We start from the raw sequence: 14,769 nt of genomic DNA, 5'->3' as shown, positions 1-14,769 counted from the left end.
GACTTCCGCAAGGCATTCGATACAGTTCCCCACAGTCGTTTAATGAACAAAGTAAGAGCATATGGACTATCAGACCAATTGTGTGATTGGATTGAAGAGTTCCTAGATAACAGAACGCAGCATGTCATTCTCAATGGAGAGAAGTCTTCCGAAGTAAGAGTGATTTCAGGTGTGCCGCAGGGGTGTGTCATAGGACCGTTGCTATTCACAATATACATAAATGACCTTGTGGATGACATTGTAAGTTCACTGAGGCTTTTTGCAGATGATGCTGTGGTGTATGGAGAGATTGTAACAATGGAAAATTGTACTGAAATGCAGGAGGATCTGCAGCGAATTGACGCATGGTGCAGGGAATGGCAATTGAATCTCAATGTAGACAAGTGTAATGTGTGCGAATACATAGAAAGATAGATCCCTTATCATTTAGCTACAAAATAGCAGGTCAGCAACTGGAAGCAGTTAATTCCATAAATTATCTGGGAGTACGCATTAGGAGTGATTTAAAATGGAATGATCATATAAAGTTGATCGTCGGTAAAGCAGATGCCAGACTGAGATTCATTGGAAGAATCCTAAGGAAATGCAATCCAAAAACAAAGGAAGTAGGTTACAGTACGCTTGTTCGCCCACTGCTAGAATACTGCTCAGCAGTGTGGGATCCGTACCAGATAGGGTTGATAGAAGAGATAGAGAAGATCCAACGGAGAGCAGCGCGCTTCGTTACAGGATCATTTAGTAATCGCGAAAGCGTTATGGAGATGATAGATAAACTCCAGTGGAAGACTCTGCAGGAGAGACACTCAGTAGCTCGGTACGGCCTTTTGTTGAAGTTTCGAGAACATACCTTCACCGAGGAGTCAAGCAGTATATTGCTCCGTCCTACGTATATCTCACGAAGAGACCATGAGGATAAAATCAGAGAGATTAGAGCCCACGCAGAAGCATACCGACAATCCTTCTTTCCACGAACAATACGAGACTGGAATAGAAGGGAGAACCGATAGAGGTATTCAGGGTACCCTCCACCACACACCGTCAGGTGGCTTGCGGAGTATGGATGTAGATGTAGATATAGATGTAGAATGTTGTTGGCTTCTACTTAACCCTACTGTATTTTCCCTGTGAAGACTGGGACCCCTGAAAAGCTGTGATAAACTGATCAGCAGTTTCTTAAATACTGTAACATGTGTGGGTCTCAGTATGTAAAATCCAACTCTACTTAAATTTCTTGTAGAAATTATGGGGAAGTATCAAGTCAACCCTTCATTACTGTAATTAATGTGAAAGCTCTGTGATCTTCAATATCTGAGCTTTGATTTAATGACACCCGTTTAACAAAACATGTTGGTAATGGAAGTGTTTTACATTTTTAAACCCATGTTTATACAAAAAAGAACATAAACTGAATATCTAATAATGTGTGAAATACACTTCACAACAACTTAAAAATTTTATTTATTTATTTACTTAGTTACTTTTTTTGGCAAAAAAGAAGAAGAAACCAACTTTCGTTTGTCTCATTTATTGTTCTGCAGTCTGTGGAATCAAATAGTACATGGCATTGCAAATTTTATATTAAACTTCTTAACTAAGATTTTTTTCTTCGATGAAAGGTTATTTTTATTTTATGTTGGAACAAGAGGTGCATTTGCGTGTAGACATAACAGCAGTGTTACACAAATGACAACACACCACATCAACTGCCAACAAGACTACTTAAACTTTGTAGTCTGTCTTCTCTGCTCCACTAAAATGTTATAAGAATAAGTGGGATAAGAGTCGGTCCAGCACACCTCACTGCAAGAAACTGCAAAAATTGTTTGCTTTTTAAATTAAAAAGACAGTGTCAAGAGTATTCAGAACATATTTGCGTCCCAGCTAAAAGTCTGGCGACACAGGAAACAGAAGCCAAAAAGGGACTGTTCCATTTTCTTTACGAGACAAATTCCAGCCGGCAGGTGTGCTTCTACTGTTCACTGACGACAGAGAAACAGGTGACAATGAAATTAAATTATTCTGAATTGTCGTTCTTTCATAGCACAGTTACGTCGAGTAATCAGAGTTGGTCAATTCATCGCTCTGTATTTAAAGGAAAAATCTTTGTGCTCCTGTGCCATGTTTAAAGTAAAAAACTTTGTGCTCAGGTGCAGTGTAGTATGATTGGAACAGGATACAGCCTTGAAACTTCCTGGCAGATTAAACTGTGTGCCGGACCAAGACTCGAACTCGGGACCTTTGCCTTTCGCAGGCAAGTGCTCTACCATCCCGAGTTTGAGTCTCAGTCCAGCACACAGTTTTAGTCTGCCAGGAAGTTTCATATCAGTACACACTCTGCTGCAGAGTGAAAATCTCATTCTGGATAGTCTTTCTTTTCTTGTACATTTTTTTTCTTTTGTTTTGACTGTTGGATGACAATTTTGTAAGTGCCTTAACATGAATAACAGTGAAAAAATCAAATATGCAAAATTAAGTGGGGCAGCATTTCGGAAACTATCAAACAAGAACAAGAAGCCAGTGTTCTCAAAACGCTTGGAAGAGTAGATAAATTTTTTGCAAAAAATGTTCAAGTAGTACGAATGATATTTCTGGCACTGCAGCTTTTGGAAAAGAAGTAAATACAGATGAAACAAAAGTTAAAAATGAAGAAAAGCAAATTTTTCCTGATTTTGAGTTTCACAAAAAACTAAGTTTTGAGTCAGACATCACAAAAAGAAATAACCTTGTTAGTGATCATGATCCTGCAGAATGGTGTGTCAGTGAATCAGTAATTGACATTCTCTTACAACGTGGCAGTAATCAAAATTGTAACAGTGATTTTTCTGATTCAATAAGATCAATAGGTTATAAAACCAGATATTTGAACAAAAATGTATATTACCGTAAACTTTTAAATGGTGAATCAAATTTATGTGATTTTCTATTATACTCCTGTAGCACCAGTGCTGTTTTTTGTGCACCATGTAAATTGTTCGTAGGTAAGACCTTGATTGCTACTAATGGTATTGCTGATTGGAAAAATATTTCTAATATTTTATCTCATCGTGAGAATTCACTTGAACACAAAAATTCTGAGTTATCACTCTTAACAAGAAAAAAGTCACTTGGAACAATAGATAACCATTTGAAATCATATGTTGAGACAGAAAAAATGTACTGACACAGTGTGTTGAAAAGGGTGTTTGCAGTAGTGAAGAAGCTAACAAATCGTGACTTCCCCTACGTGGACACGTTGTAAGATTCCATTCATTACATAATGGTCAATTTATGATGTATCTTGAACTTATAGCAGAGTTTGATCCTTGTCTCACAGAGCACATTGAACGATATGGAAATCCAGGGCAGGGATATACAAGTTATCTTTCTTCAACAATTTGTGATGAAATAATAGAGCTTCTTTCTGAATGAATAAAAAGAATTATCATAAGTGAAATAAAGAGTGCCAAATATTTCTCTATAATAGTAGATTCTACTGCAGTCATTTCACATAATTGATCAATTATCTTTCATATTAAGATATGTGAATGAGATTGGTGAACCTGTTGAACGTTTCCTTCTGTTTTTACCACACCCAGGACACAAGTCCAAGAACTTAGCTGAGCCATACTAAAAGTCGTGTCTATAAATTCCATTGATATTACTGACTGTAGAGGCCAGTCATATGACAACACAAGGAATATGTCAGGAACCTACACTGGTTTGCAGGCACGCATTAAAGAATGAAATCCGAAAGCTCATTATGGTCCTTGTGCAGCGCATTCTTTGAATTTAATCAGCACTAGTGCTGCAAGCCGTTGTCGGGAAGCATGTTCATTTTTCAATGTAGTGCAAAACCTTAAAAATTTTTCTCTGCTTCTATACAGCGCCGGAATACACTTCTTTCTTTCATGACAACCGGATGCAAAACAGTAAAAAGTTCATTAAAAACACGTTGGTCAGCAAGAGAGGAAGTGTAAGTCTATATGAAAACTGGGAGAGCATTATCAATGCCCTCATGCATATTGCCAATAATATGTTTGAAAAACCACTTGTACAAAATGAGGCTTCAGCTTTATTCAATAAACTCGGCAGACTAGAAACAATATTCATATTGACGGCTTGGAAGGACGTACTCCAGAGATTTTATAGTGTAAAAATGAAAGCACAAGGTGTAAATATTGAAATTAAAATAGTGCATGAATTATATGAATCACTTGTAGGATTTATTGCATCTATTCGTGGCATGTTCAACTTTTATGAAAATAAATCCATGGAGATTGAGACTGATATAGACTATGAATGCACCTATAAAAGATCACGAAAATGCAAACTTCATAATGACAAAGAAGCAGACTCTGAAGAAGTTTTTCTGACTGGAAGGGAAACATTTAGGATCAAAACATTTCTCCCAGTACTCGACAACTTGTACGCCGAATTATTGAGGAGGAAGGAAAGCTATAGGACACCATTAGACTCCTTCACAGTTTTCACTAACCGTAAGAACAGTTCAGCAATATTGCTGAATGTTCTATATATCTCCAAGCTTCATATGACACAGATTTAGAGCTTTCCTTCCGTAGTGAATGTGTACATTTCACGGAAATTTTGAAATCTTCTGAGATTACTGATATACCTATCCAAATGAGTAAATTTTTCTGAAAAGAGATTACAGTCTGTTTTTCCAAACGTTGACATTGCTCTTAGAATATTTATGTGTACAGCACTTACAAATTGTTCAGCAAAACCCCATTTTCGGCTCTTAAAAGACTGAAATCATACCTATGTTCTGCGTTGTCTGAGGAGAGATTGAACATCTTCACATCGAAGCCGACCTTCTAACTGATAACCGTCTGAACTATGTAGATACGATCAACGAGTTTTATGCTGTCAAAGCCAGACGCAAACTTTGCTGACTGGTGAGTTTGTTTATTTATTCATATTAGTTTTAAAAATCTAAGATTATAATGTGATTTTTATTATAACTTAGAACACATTCATTGGATTTACAAACTACGTATTACCTGTTTATTTTACAATTGACGATGGCAGAACATGGAACTAAACCTCATTTAGATGCAGATGTGCCCCAAGGCACCTGACAATACTATACAATACTCGAATGACCCAGGACGCTCGGCACTGTACAATCAAGTCATACTGATACTGTAGTATATCACTGGTACGTATTCTTGGCGTCTGCTGAAATGTATAGTTATCGCAGAAATATACGTTATCAGAGAGTACACTCAGATGAAAAAGTGTTAAATAACGTAGTTCAGTGCTGCAGATGTGCCCCAAGGCACCTGACAATACTATACAATACTCGAATGACCCAGGACGCTCGGCACTGTACAATCAAGTCATACTGATACTGTAGTATATCACTGGTACGTATTCTTGGCGTCTGCTGAAATGTATAGTTATCGCAGAAATATACGTTATCAGAGAGTACACTCAGATGAAAAAGTGTTAAATAACGTAGTTCAGTGCTGTCAATAAATACGTTAAAGCTTAGCTAATACCGTTAAGAAAGAGCTATGGTGAGAGCAGTAGCTGCAGTACAAAACTGTTGAGCCCTTACATGGATTAAAGGTATTGTGTACACTTATTATGCAGCATCTAGCTATACAAACCCTAATGCTTTACATGTTAACTGTTAGATTATAAAACAAATTTGATTTTTCTACACTAGTTTCTAAAATTATGTAATAGCAAATCCAGTTCTGTGTTTGTTCATCTGTATTTAGTTATTAATTCGTGCACCAAAATCCCTTTTTCATTTTCATTTCTTACGCTTTCCTATAGATTCACATATTAATACCGAACGTGTTTTTTTTATTTTTTATCTGCCACACATTCAAGGTATTAGATCATAAAACAACAGTTTAATTTTAATTTTGAACACATCTCTGTAAAAGTACATATTAATTTCTAATGTATGACACGTTTGCTTCAATTTTTAGATCTTAACACAACTTATTTTTATTTTCATTGGTTTCATGTAAAAGAACATATTAAAAGTGAATGTATAACAAAAATCCATTGTCTCCTACATGCTCTGCTGAATTTTTGGGACATAAAAGAAAAGTTATTTTCCTTGTGTTTGTTTCTGTTGACTTTCGACAGAAGAACGTGTTAAAACAATGCTGTTTTAAGTTTGTTTTATCCACTGCCGTACACAAAGTAGAGTTCAGGAACCATATTGCATTTTGATTGAATTTGACTAGGCCGCTGATGCGTCCTTCAGAACAACGAGTAGCAGAGTATGGAAACAGCTCACGCCAGTCCCACCCAAAATGGCAATTGTGAGGTGATCAGGTAATAGTTATTATTTAAAACATGTTTTTTTTTTTTGAGGGGGTGTGTATATAATATGGTGTGCCTAGGGGCACAACATTTTTAAATCGGCGACTGGAGACCACTCACCAAAAAACAGAAGTGTTGAATTATTTATAGGTACACACAAAAAAAAAGAAACTTTGTTAGCTTCTCAAGTTATCTTTTGATGAACTAAACTAGAGTAAAAAACGCGCGCGCACGCCCGTGCACACACACACACACACACACACACACACACACACACACACACACACACACACACACACACTAACTAACTAACTAACTAACTAACTAACTACCTATGCCCCTACATGGTGGTGGCTGGACGCGTGGTTAGCCCAGCCTATCAACAGCTCAATGCTTTTCACTTTTCAGTGAGTGATCTTCTTCAGTCCAAAAGTACTTACATTTTACAAGACTTTCCTATAACATTTATATTCTCTTCCAATTGCTAAGATATTATCTTGGTTGGAAGAAATTTGACATCACATTTTCTTTGAAACAGTTGATTTCCTATTGACAGCCTGCTGCACCTTAGTTACACTTACACCTACTGGAGATTATTCCTTTTCTAACTGAGGTAGCTGGCCAAAGCAATTTTTTGTGCCTTGAAAAAACGGTCAGATAATGTTCTGTGGCCTCTGTTTCCTTCTACCATTAGAACTAAACACTTCAAGCTCATTTGTGAGAGCAAACTGTCATTGCACCTTACACAATATTTGATCGTTAATGTTGCTCACAGGCACTTGTAATTTGATTTGAGGCATTGTTGTTGGAGCTGGTTATTGTCACCAGCATGTACACAAGGCAGTCAGAGTGTTTTGGGACCTCCATAAGCAACTGAATAGTGCTGTACCGCAAAGTAAATCACATTATGCAGAAAGTGGTAACATTTCAACTAATGTTGTTTGAATATTGTGAAAAGTCACACAAAAATATTTTTATAGAAGTGTGCTGTATCTGTTAACGAATGGAAGGTGTTTGCTCAACGTGTTTATGTAAACAAGAACTATCATCAAAATATTTGTGACTGAATCATTACAAAACTTCAAGTTACATTAATAAACTTAACTGTAACTCTTGTGTATAAACAGGTTTACTGACAAGAACAGTTTGCAAAAATGTTGTAAACATATTCATAAAATAATGAAAAATCAGGACTTTAGTTCTGGCCATGTGTGTGATTAACCGTCATCCAATGTCAAGTGCAATTGGTTATTTTCATTTAAGGACTTTCAGAATACACAAATGTATTTACGGGTTCCTGGTATGTTATTTGTGACTCAACTTGCTACTTACATAATTAACGCTTTCAGGTAAGATCTGTTGCAGAGCGAACATTGAATGGTTGCAGCCTATGTACTGTCAGAAGCTGAGTGACTGATGTAAACTGTGTCTTGCTCTAGCTGGACATTCATGAACATTCAAATATACCATCCATGTTTTATTTCATAATGTGCCCTGTACAGGTATTGGGAACATGGTCAAATGTGATAATAAAAACAGTACCTATGTAAAATTCAGTATGAAAGGCTCTAAAACATGTTTGTTGTAAAGAGTGGGAACCTGTTGATACATTGCTGTTAACACTGAAGTTGTATACCATGTCGAGCGTACAGTTGTTAAGTAAAAAGAAAAAGAAAATAGAGTTGCGTAGAGATTAATCAGATTCTGGATTGTGAAAGTTTTAGGCCTAGAGGTGCACCTGCGCCTGCATATTTAAAAAAATGCAGATTAGCACATGAAATCTTCAATTACTCTACTTGACAGAATGCTAATGCTCGTATTGAAAACAAAAGGTTAAATACTACTCTTAATACTTATGAAAAAGACTTGATTTGCCTACAGGAAATCATTGCAAACTTACTCATTGAGAAAAATGAAATTATAGAATTGAGTGTACTGTGTGTGAATTACTGTTTTGTCTGGTATTCATCGATTCTGAAAAAGTTTTTGACTCAGCTAAACCAAAATCTGTACTAACGCTCCTAGGGAAAAACAAGCTATTGATTTAACCTAGGTTAGCCTACTTAATCCGGATAATTGGAAACTCAGAATGGAGAGGTGGCTGGCAAGGAGATTCCATATTACTAAAATTATTCTCAGCAGTCTTAGAGGTAGTTTCCAAGCCCTTAACATGGTTAAAAGAGAAAAAAAAAACTAATTCTATGAGAAAATAACTGAATTGCCTTAATTTTGTTGAGGGCACTTTGTGATACTAATAAACTGCAGCATCTTGACAGAGCGAGTATGAAAATAGGCCTCAAAATCAGTTGTAATTGAACTAAGCTACACAACCAACACATCAGAAATGAAATATTACAAAACTATCAATGAATTCTTACAACCAATGATGATGATTAAATTTAAAGCATCATAATATAGAGGGTAATTCATGAAGATATGCAAATCTGTTAATATGTTATTCTACAAATAAAACTAAAGAAAAAATTCATATTACCATAGGTCTGCAAATGTTTGGTTACGGAGTTACAGCCAATAAAAGATTTTGCCTGAAATTTAGCAAATTTGCTAATATGAAGCCATCCCAAAACTGTATGAGGTTAAAGTAAAGCACGATTTCCATTTATTTTGTTGTTATTGGTCTGGTGAATCTAATAAAACATGTGGCAGACGTGTATCTTCAGTAGTTTTCCAGAACACCCAGAGAAGCAAAGAAGGGATTTCATAAAAAAAATTTAATTTATTAACTACTTGGCCCAGTTCTTTTTTTTTTTTTTAATTCCAGACAGTTGCACAGTTTTCAACAGAAGTTGTAGAGAATGTATTTTTGGAGACAAGATGGTAATAACGTTAACTGAAACTGTAAGTGTGTGTCAGATAATCTGTTGTTGTTAATACCATAGCATACACGAATTCAAATTAAACCAGAAAAAACTAACTCATTTCAAGGTTAGGAAACGACTGAAGCAACTCACTAATGGTTGCAAACAATGACATAAACGTTTCTACATTCTTAATTGAAAGTAAACAAATTTACTTATGTAATAATCTTTGACTCTGGATGTTCTGGAAAACTACTGCAGATACACATCTGGGATGTGTTTCATTAGATTCACCAGACCAATAACAGCAAAATAAACAGAAATTGTGCTTTAGTTTAACCTTGTACAGTTTTGCAATGACTTCATATTAGTGAAGTTGCCAAATTTCAGGCAAAATCTTTTATTAGCCTTAACTCCATAACTAAACATTTGCAGACCTATGTTAATATGAACTATCTTCTGTAGTTTTAGTTGTAGAATAACATATTAAAATATTTGCATATCTTCATGAATCACCCTGTACTCAATAGATTGGACTGGAAAGCAGTGAAAGTGGCCTTGAAATACTGTTATCAAACTAAATACAGTTTTACAAAAATCTAGGAAAAGGTAGATTGCTACTCACCATAAAGGCAACACGCTAAGTTGCAGCGAGGCACAGTTAAGACACTTACACATAAGCATACCAGAAAAAGAGAATCACACCTCATGCTTGCATGACTGCCAACTTCCGCAGCTCAGGCCAAAATGTAACTATCGTGTGGGATGGAAGCAGCAGTCTGGAGGGGTCAGGGAGGGATAACAGAAAGGGGAAGGGATGTTGATGATGAATCTATGTTTAAAAATCCAGCAGTGATTATCTTTCATTGGGAGATATACTTAACTGAGTGATATAGATTTTTTACTCTCAGAATTTACTTATATGGAAAACTGCCACAGAATCATCTAAAATTGTTATCAGTGTGAGGAATTTTAGAAACAGGTCCCAAGGCTGTGACGAAGCCATTTTTTCATAGTAACCTTTCTTCCAGCAGTGCTAGTCATGAGAGATATGGTTGGAAAGTACGAGAGAAGAAGTGAAGATGGGTTGTGTCATCCCTGGATAGGTCAGCCATTGAGCATTGCCTGCGAAAGGCAATTTTCCAGGTTTGAATGTCAGTCCTCCACACAGTTTTAATTTGCTCAGAAGTATCATAGTTTAAATCTACTTCATACACTGTGCTTTCTATTGTACTGTACACAGTGGATGGTGCTTTGCACCAGTGTTAGCTATTTTCTGCGTTATTCCATTCACATAATCAGAGAGGGAAAAATTGCTGTCTGAATGTCTCTGTATGTGCCCTAATCTTTCTTATCACGTTCTCATGATACCTGCAAAAGATATACAATGGTGACAACAGTATTCTTGCACTGCCTTCATCAAATACTTACACTCTAAATTTACCAAAATGTGTTATGCAAGGACAAAATTCCCTTTCTCAAAATGTGTTATGCAAGGACAAAATTCCCTTTCTCAAAATGTGTTATGCAAGGACAAAATTCCCTTTCTTCCAAAGATTCCCATTTAGATTCTCTGAGCAGTTCTCTTAATATTTTTGTATGGCCTATAACAATCTGTTACTATTCTAGCAGTGTGTCATCGTATTTGTCCTATGTCTGCTGGCTTGTTCACCTGTTAAGAACCTCGTGTGCTGGAACTGTTCTGTAGCACAGGTTGCAGTAACCTCTTGCATGCTATTTTCTACAACCGAACTCATTACAGAAACAATAAAATTTTAGATGTAGACTCTTCACTTAGCTCTCATAACGGTACACTCCATTCGACATTGTGTAGAAACCTCATGAACTAGGTTAGCTATCTTCACCATTTCCACCATTTTCTAGAATAAAACTGAGAATGGTCTCAGGCTGTGTGTAATATATGCCATTGGACCTATGGCTGACTGAAACTTGTGCGCTCATTTGTATCCAGGATGGCCTTTTCTTCTTGGCAGACAATTGTTCTCAAGATACACACATGGTGCACATTTTATATATTTCACTCCCATTTCCATAGAAGTGGCTATCATGGGCCTAACAATGGAACAGTTAACAGCTACTTCCTTTACTGTGGGTGCCCGAACCTCAATAGAGGAGAAACCACTGTTCAGGCAGTAGAGGGAAGATCTGCTGGCTCTATCTAATTATCAGCATGAGACAATGCCTCAAACACACCGTATATTACAGTCTATAAGATGCACCTTAATTTTAAGCACTTTTTTAAAAAGTACCAATTTTACTATTTGTATTATTAGACTGCAAAGCTGGGCTAAAAAAAAGCTGCTTAGTTTATAAAACTGAACTGACCTTTAATTTTCTCCTCCTCCTCCTCCTCCTCCACTCCCTCTTCATCATCATCGATGTCCTCTTCATATATGAGATGAGGTGGTCTTCACTGCCGTCGAGAGTGTTACTTATGCTGGAATTCTTGAAAGATTTAACAATAATGTCTTTTTTTATTCTAGACCATGACTGTTTTATTCACTGACACATTTGTTTGATTGTAGGTAATTTTAAAGCTCCCTTTAATGCGAATTCATGTTTGTGTTTCATCACTTTATTCCATTCCTCTCTCATATACACTTTAAATGGTTTATTTATCAAGACATCAAGAGGTTGTAATTGTGAAGTAAGTCCTCCTGGAATAACAGTAAGCTCTGTATTTCCCTGTCCCAGTTTCTCTTTAGCAGTATTTTTCAAATGACTGCTAAACTCATGTAGCACAAGAAGAGAACTCTCCTTCAATAAATCACCTTTCCTTCTTTCCCACACTTCATTAATCCATAATTTCATACCAGCCTTGTCCACCCAACCCTTGTCATGTACATGAATAACAACACCTGGCAGTATTTCAGAAGGTTTTGGCATTGTTATACACTTGAAAATGATCATTTGAATTAAGTTTAGTACCATCAGCACAACATGAAAGGACAACAGTTTTGTGCATTTTTTCATGTCCACTTTTTTTTTTTTTACACTCTTGTGGTATTTTCTGAGATATTTTGGTTGTGGTTTGCTTGCTAAGTCCATGACGCTTTCTAAACCTGCAGCACCAAGTAACTCCACCATTAAAATCTGTTAAGTTCCACAGTAGTGCTAGCTTACAAGTGTGTATTTGAATCATTTTTGTATGAATTCCAATGCCATTTTTTTGTTGTGCTGGAATGCATTTCCATACGTTATCTTCTAGTTTTGGCCATTTTGCATTCAGTCCTCTGTTTGCACATTTAGTCTTACTATTTTTTTTTCAGTTCTTCACTAGCTCGCCAATCACTAATGGCTTTTCCTGTTGGTGGAGGGCCGAAATGCCACTCAGCTGCTCTGTTTCTTTATTGCTCTGCACTTGCTATTACTTTCAATTTATTGCCTGTAGCATATGAATACCTTTTGTATTTTTCTGTTACGAAACTAGCTACTAACAAAAATATTCTCCTAGGTCCCCTGCTACCTTGTCTTTCCATCTTAGTTTCGGTCTTCCTCTTTTTTTGATCCTTCGATTTCTAGACTATTTCCCAATAGTTCAACCTTATTCAGGTGTCTTACAGTAACTTTGTATCTTCGCAAATCAATTAGCACACCGTATCAGTCATTTGATAGTTTTATCCAGCAGTGCCCAGTCCCTGAGCTCTACCTTTTCCCATCTGAGATGAGTACTCTGCTGGCACCTCGTTACAATAATACACAATCAGATAATTTAACCACAATGGGAGGCAAATACAAGATTGTGGTTCTTCTTTATATTCTGACTCACAGAAAAATCAACTATTAGTCTTTGCAACTCTACAAAGTTATTCACAAGAAGAGATAAGTTTAAGGCAGTGCTTATTCCTCTTTATTTTCTGACACATAAAAAATACCAACCATCACCCGTTTCTGCTGCTACTACTAGAAACAAACTGTACATAGCTTTTTCTTTATTGACAGGCAGAAAACTCAAGAGATTCTCCCCTACATTTTTTTGTACACCCCCCCCCCCTCCCCCACCCCTCTATGATTCTTCTGAAGGTATTTCTAAAGATTCTTCCAGAACCTTGCAGAAGGTTTTTGTATGTCTTGGCTGTATGTCAGCATCTGTTAGTCACCTTGGTGCCTGAGGGTATTATACTTGCCTAGCCATTACAGCATTTCTGTATCCTCAGCATGTTGTCAACAAGTGGGACTTCCTAGGTAGCACTGGCCCCACTTTCTGATGTCTGTCTCACACCTTGCTTCTTTGTGACTTTAAATATTACTTTCATAAAGTTTTGTCTCCTGTCCTCACAGCCACTTTCTACATGAATAAAATTTGATAGCCATGACAGCTGTTGTAATTGGGATTTTTATTTTATTTTCCAGATCTGGTGATGAATGTGTAGTTGCTCTTTGTGATCAGTGGTATCTTGACTATGGAGAGAACAACTGGAGAACACAGGCTGAAGAGTGCCTTGACATAATGAACACCTTCCATGAAGAAGTTAAGAAGAATTTTCAAGTGACCCTGAACTGGTTACACGAATACGCTTGTTCGAGGACATACGGTTTAGGTAATTTTGAAGAAATATATGTTACACTGAAGAAACTAAAACAAATCTTGCTAGCACGTAATCCCTATTGGTCCCACATTTGTTAAGGAATTAGAGTGAAGAGCTGACATCTGCTCCCAAGGCCTGTGGAAAAGATTACTCACAGTAAGAATTCCATTTCAGTAAAAGTCAGGGCAATCATACCCCTGATCAGTAGCAGATTCAAGAATTCTAAGAACTAGAATCATTTTTTTAATGAACTTTGCTTAATAATTTACAGTAAAGTTTTGAAAAAAAGTGGTCACGACCATTATTGTAACAACATTCAGATAAAGAGTTCCAAAGGTGTTGTAAGTAGGGTGGTTGTTGTTGTAGTCTTCAGTACTGAGACTGGTTTAATGCAGCTCTCCATGCTACTCTATCCTGTGCAAGCCTCTTCATCTCCAAGTACCTGATGCAGCCTACATCCTTCTGAATCTGCTTAGTGTATTCATCTCTTGGTCTCCCTCTACGATTTTTACCCTCCATGCTGCCCTCCAGTACTAAATTGGTGATCCCTTGATGCCTCAGAACATGTCCTACCAACCGATCCCTTCTTCTAGTCAAGTTGTGCCACAAACTCCTCTTCACCCCAATTCTATTCAATACTTCCTCATTAGTTACGTGATCTACCCATCTAATCTTCAGCATTCTTCTGTAGCACCGCATTTCGAAAGCTTCTATTCTCTTCTTGTCTAAACTATTTATCGTCCAGGTTTCACTTCCATACATGGCTACACTCCATACAAATACTTTCAGAAACGACTTCCTGACACTTAAATCTATACTCGATGTTAACAAATTTCTCTTCTTCAGAAACGATTTCCTTGCCATTGCCAGTCTACATTTTATATCCTCTCTGCTTCGACAATCATCAGTTATTTTGCTTCCCAAATAGCAAAACTCCTTTACTGCTTTAAGTGTCTCATTTCCTAATCTAATTTCCGCAGCATCACGCGACTTAATTCAACTACATTCCATTATTCTCGTTTTGCTTTTGTTGATGTTCATCTTATACCCTCCTTTCAAGACACTGTCCAATCCGTTCAACTGCTCTTCCAAGTCCTTTGCTGTCTCTGACAGAA

At 36.8% G+C, this 14,769-nt stretch overlaps 1 protein-coding gene across 1 annotated transcript in view; it reads left to right on the top strand.

Annotated features, from left to right (window-relative positions):
* The window catches only part of LOC124804667 (leucine--tRNA ligase, cytoplasmic), a 167,947-nt gene that overhangs the window by 106,245 nt on the left and 46,933 nt on the right, over positions 1-14,769 (top strand). The window contains exon 10 of the mRNA XM_047264908.1: positions 13,479-13,666. Coding sequence (XP_047120864.1) covers positions 13,479-13,666 — 188 coding nt within the window. The remainder of the gene's footprint in view (positions 1-13,478; positions 13,667-14,769) is intronic.

This window comes from Schistocerca piceifrons, chromosome 7 (assembly GCF_021461385.2).
Source record: "Schistocerca piceifrons isolate TAMUIC-IGC-003096 chromosome 7, iqSchPice1.1, whole genome shotgun sequence".
In the NCBI taxonomy this organism is placed as follows: domain Eukaryota; kingdom Metazoa; phylum Arthropoda; class Insecta; order Orthoptera; family Acrididae; genus Schistocerca; species Schistocerca piceifrons.
Note: the sequence above shows the minus strand (reverse complement) of the source record. Positions and strands in the feature narration are given on the sequence as shown.